At 54.5% G+C, this 4,964-nt stretch overlaps 1 protein-coding gene across 1 annotated transcript; it reads left to right on the top strand.

The window, feature by feature from the left end:
* Positions 1–2,131: 2,131 nt before the first annotated feature.
* LOC104621118 (potassium voltage-gated channel subfamily S member 1-like) lies at positions 2,132–3,166 on the top strand (the record flags this gene model as incomplete). Its single annotated transcript, XM_010287519.1, has 2 exons — positions 2,132–2,344; positions 2,465–3,166. Coding segments are annotated over 2 exons (915 nt in total), but the record flags the coding sequence as incomplete, so codon positions are not given.
* Between the last annotated feature and the right edge of the window lie 1,798 nt (positions 3,167–4,964).

Below are 4,964 nucleotides of genomic sequence, written 5' to 3'. Positions count from 1 at the left end.
CCAATTTATCCCTGAAAAGGAATGTTTACAACCCTTCTTCTCCTTTGCTTTTGTCTTAAGCATTGAAAAACTTGATCCTTCTTTTTTTTCCCCTCCCCTTTGAAAGGCAAGAGAATGAGTCCATTAAGCTCTGAGGCTTATCGCAAGCCAGTTGCCTCCTTCAGACACGGTGTAATGGGAAGTGCTGGCTTTGTGGTGCAAAGCCTGTGTCTTTAAGGAGCCCTGGCTGGGAGATGCAGTGGAGTTAGCAGATGCCTTTGCCAGGATATTTCACACAAATCTGGCATTTGCTGCACGCACAGCCCTGCTCAGCTTAAAAGCATACCTCGGGGGTTTATTTCTAACCGTTACTCCGTTACCTGCCCCTCTCCGGCTCTGCTCTGGCCTCCAGATTCAGATGTGAAAATGTCCCCCGGGTCGCTCCTGGTCTGATGAACCTTTTACATTGCGTTTCTCAGACACTGGAAAACATGCAGAGCCCTTCCCCTGCTTCAGCGTTTGCCCCAGAAACCCCAGGAGATGTCCGGTGAGCAGCACGGGGCTGGGGTGCAATGGGGGGGACCCGCCGCGTGTCACTGACCCGGCCTTGGCCCTCGGTGGCTGCTGTTGGACCGGACTGTCCCACGCAGGGTCTGGTGGCACCTCGGCATCACCGCGGGGGCTTCTGCAGCCTTTTCCCTCGGCTCCTGCTGCCTGTCTGTGGCCTCTGTCCCTGCATCACCTGAAGTTTGAAAACTTCAGTGGGCAACACGAGACAGAGAAGGTGGGGGATTTTTCTAGTTCATACGTAACTCCATACCTAGTTTCTACACCGGCTGATTAAAACCAGGGGGGAAGCCTCTGGGATGGGGGAAAGGCCAGTCTGCAGGTCACAAATGTCTCGGAGACCGCTGCAGCAAAAGCATCAGCGGCTGCAGAAGTCGTGTCGGTACCAGCCTGGAAGTGTGAGCAGAGCTCAGGAGCAAGTCATGCCTAAGAGTGGGATTCTTCCAAAGTAGCCAATGTGTGCGGAAAAATATAATTCCCCAACCTAGAGAGCAAATGCAATGTCCCTCCTGGGGACACCCAACACCCCCGTGCCAGGAGCTGTGGGTACCAGGAGCCGTGGGTTCGGGGCTGCTCCGTGCGTCCCCAAGCGTTTTGATGAATAAGGTATGTGGAGACTGATTTCAAGGGATGCAAGAAGATCACAGACCTTTTTATTTGGCTTTTTTATTCTAAGCTTCTGATCAAGACAGGTAAATGCTTTTGAAGGTGTGGGAATGCTTCTCTTTGTTAGTTGTTTTAGCTGCTGCTCATTAGAAAATGGAATTTCTGCTAGACAGAAAAGCGCAGCTCCCTGAAACTTTTAAAATCCTAAAACACAATAGAAACCAAAACTTTGTTTTTTATTTCCCTACCAATTTACAGGTTTTTAATTCAGAGTCATCAATGATTCTGAATCATGTTTTTGTTATGTTTCAACATTATAAAAATAATCTTAATATTTTACATGACAGAACACACAAGAGGAAACAAAGCAGGCAGATGAATTGTTTTGACACTTCTTCCACTGAAATTCTCCCTAAAACTGACACCTTCTGTGAAAACACTTTGATTTTGGCAAAACTGCCTTTGCTGCTGGGTAGATAGCACCATCTAAAGACTTTTTGACCAGGTCTAATTAGCAACGTAGGCAGTTGGGCTACAAAGCTCTCTGGCAGATTCACTGTGGCAGTGATTTGACAAGATCTGTTTTTTCCATGAGGGAGGCTCTTTGGGGGATAAATCCTCTCTTCAGTGACTAATTACCTGTTTGAACAAGGAAAACCCCATGGACGAGGTGCTGGAGGTGCAGCAAACTGCCTTCCTTAGGCCATTAGCAAAGGGAGAAACTTTAAGAGGTAAAAAAAAGCACGGAAAAGTTTGACCTGGGAAAATAATTGGCTTTTTTCCGCCTCACCGCTCCATACCACCGAAGAACAGCTGCCCGAAGTTGTTTCTCTCCCTTCCCCGCTCCCTGGTCCTCACTTTTCAAACTGCAAACCTCCCTCCTGACTCCCCAGGGTGCTTTGGGCCCTCTGCCCCTCCGGAGCACCCGGAGTCGGAGGGGCCTTGCGTCCCCTCCAGCCCCGCTGTGTCTTGCCTACAGGTGGAACCAGCTCCCGCTCTGCTGATCATGGTCAACAAGACCTTAAATTACTGGGGTCCCGGTTTTGAGGAGGACGTTATCAACATCAACGTGGGGGGTCTGAGAAGGCGGCTCAGCTCCAGTGCCCTCTCCAAGTTTCCCGACACCCGCCTGGGACGCCTGCTGTCTTGCGACTCAGAGGAGTCCATCCTGCAGCTCTGCGATGACTATGATGTGAGCGCCAGGGAGTTCTACTTCGACCGAAACCCCGGCTTCTTCCTCTACGTGCTCCACTTCTACCAGACAGGGAAGCTGCACGTCATGGAGGAGCTGTGCGTCTTCTCCTTCTGCCAGGAGATTGAGTACTGGGGCATTAATGAGTTCTTCCTGGACTCCTGCTGCAGCTACCGCTACCATGAACGCAAGCTGGAGAGCCGGCACCACAACTGGGATGAGGAGAGCGAGGTCAGCAGCGTGGACACGTCCCCTGATGAGATCTCTGACATCAACCATGACCTGCTGCACTACAGCACGCTGCGCTGCGGCAACGTGCGCAAACGCCTCTGGCTCACCATGGAGAACCCCGGCTACTCCATCCCCAGCAAACTCTTCAGCTTTGTGTCCATCAGCGTGGTGCTGGTTTCCATAGCCACCATGTGCATCCACAGCATGCCCGAGTACCAGGAGGTGGATGAGAATGGCAACGTGCTCGATGAACCCATCCTGCACAAGCTGGAGTATTTCTGCATCTCCTGGTTCACCTTCGAAGTGTCTTCCCGCCTCCTGCTCTCCCCCAGCCCCAGGAAGTTCTTCAAGCACCCGCTGAACCTGATTGACATTGTCTCAGTGTTGCCCTTCTACTTCACCCTCTTGGTGGACGTGACCATGGGCAGTGACTCGGAGCTGGGCAACCTGGGCAAGGTCGTGCAGGTGTTTCGGCTCATGAGGATATTCCGGGTGCTGAAGCTGGCTCGGCACTCCACTGGACTGAGGTCGCTGGGGGCCACCTTGAAGGTAAACTGGCTCTCTATCTCCTTACCTATTCTTAGTCTCTGGGTAAGAAGACAGCCTCTGGTACAGCCAGGGGATGTGGACATTCCCACTCCCTGTGAGCTGCCAGCTCTGCGTGGTGTCTGGCGAGAGTGCTTGGGGTGGTGGGCTGGGTTGTTGGTTTGTGTGTCTGCTAAAGCAGCCAAGTGTAAGGAGCACTGCCTGAGAGCTCTTTGTACACACACTCAGAGCAGTCAGGAGTTCATCCCACTGCTTGTAGACTTTGCTTCACGCAGAACTGGTGCTTCCAAGGACTCAGCCACCCCTTCCCCACCACAGTGTGCAAGCACAGTGCTGGGATGGACTCAGCCACACAAGGGTGGATGGTGATGTCCCACCAGAAGCGGGTCAATGCAAGCCAGGCTGCGAGTGACTTGCTGAGCAGGGACCGGGCCAGCCAGCAGCTGCTGGGTATGCCAGCACCAGCATGTGTGGCTCAGAGCTGCTCCTGTCCCCAGTCTGGGAGAAGGAGCCTCCTAAGGACTTGCTGCCAGCTGGCTGGAGGCCAGCATCCAACCCTTGGTGTCTGCCCGTCTAGGGAGACATAGAGATCCTGGTCCAGCAGAGCTGACGCTTGGATGCTCCAGGGTATCATGAGGTTGGGACTGGCACGTGGTTAGCCATGGGTGGCAGAGAGCAGGAACAGCAAAGCAAAGGGTTAGCTGCAGGGCCTGGGACAACCAGCCCATGGCAGGGTCCATGCCCCCAACAGAGCCTGGGCTACCAGCAGTGCCTCAGCGTGCTGAAAAAGCTTAGGGGAAGCATGGCACGCAGGGCTGGGGGAAGCTGGCTCCAGGACCACGCTGTCCTTAGGAGGAAGGGCTGGATGAGGAGATGCTGAGATAGTGAAGGACCAGGGTCCAGGCACGCTGAGAGGTGGCACCTCTGCAGACCCCCTCAGCAGCACCCCCAGCGTCCTTAGGCCAAGAGGAGCAGCTCTGACAAGAGTCAAAGCACGAAGCCCTGATGAAATCCTCACCATGCTGGTGCTGCAGCCCAGACCTCCATCGCTGCAGCTCAGCCGTGCAGCACAGACCAGCCACGGTGCTCTCCCCCACCGTCTCTCCCTCCTCCATCCCCCTCATGCTGAGAGCCACGTGCCTGAATCTGGGGAGGGTGAAACTGTCCCCTCACCTCCTGCGCTTATGCAGAAAAACCTTGCTGCAGAGGCCAATTAAACTCAGCCTTTAATTGCCTCTGATTCTTGGTGATCACATCAAGAGAAATCCTAAAGCCGATGCTCAAGCCTGCCAAGACGCAGAGCGACACACGCTCTCGATGCCCCACCGCGTGCTTGTGCCGGGCATGGGGAGGAGGCCGGCAGGACAAACATCTCCTCTCCTTGTGGGACTGCCTCTGGTCCCCACGTTCAAACCAGAAGACAGGTTTTCCAAGCACTGCTCATGCAAATGCCCCTGTGCTTTTTCTCCCCTCCAAACGAACGGTGTGCCAAACAAATGACCAAGGAAAGCAATCTTCATAAAGGAGCTCGAAATCCAACCGAAGAGATGCTCTCCTCCCACTCAGCGCCTGGCAGGGGCCAGAGCCGCAGCTCCTGGTGCTGCTCCCATGGAAGGGCCATGGCAGGGAGGAAGCGGGCACCCTGGGGACACCCCGCTTCTCGCTGCTGCAGCGGCGGTGGGGCCGGTGTGGCGTGTCCTGGAGTCAGCAGGACTTGCCTGCCAGGGTTGGACCCGTTCCCGTGGCTGAGCCGTGGAGAAAAGCAACCCTCAAGTGTGGCTGGGGACGAGGAGGAGAAGATGATGAGAAGGGCAGGAGGAAAAGCCTTCTGCTAACTTCTGCT

The sequence above is a fragment of the Phaethon lepturus genome, unplaced genomic scaffold (genome assembly GCF_000687285.1).
Source record: "Phaethon lepturus isolate BGI_N335 unplaced genomic scaffold, ASM68728v1 scaffold49275, whole genome shotgun sequence".
Lineage (NCBI taxonomy): Eukaryota > Metazoa > Chordata > Aves > Phaethontiformes > Phaethontidae > Phaethon > Phaethon lepturus.
Note: the sequence above shows the minus strand (reverse complement) of the source record. Positions and strands in the feature narration are given on the sequence as shown.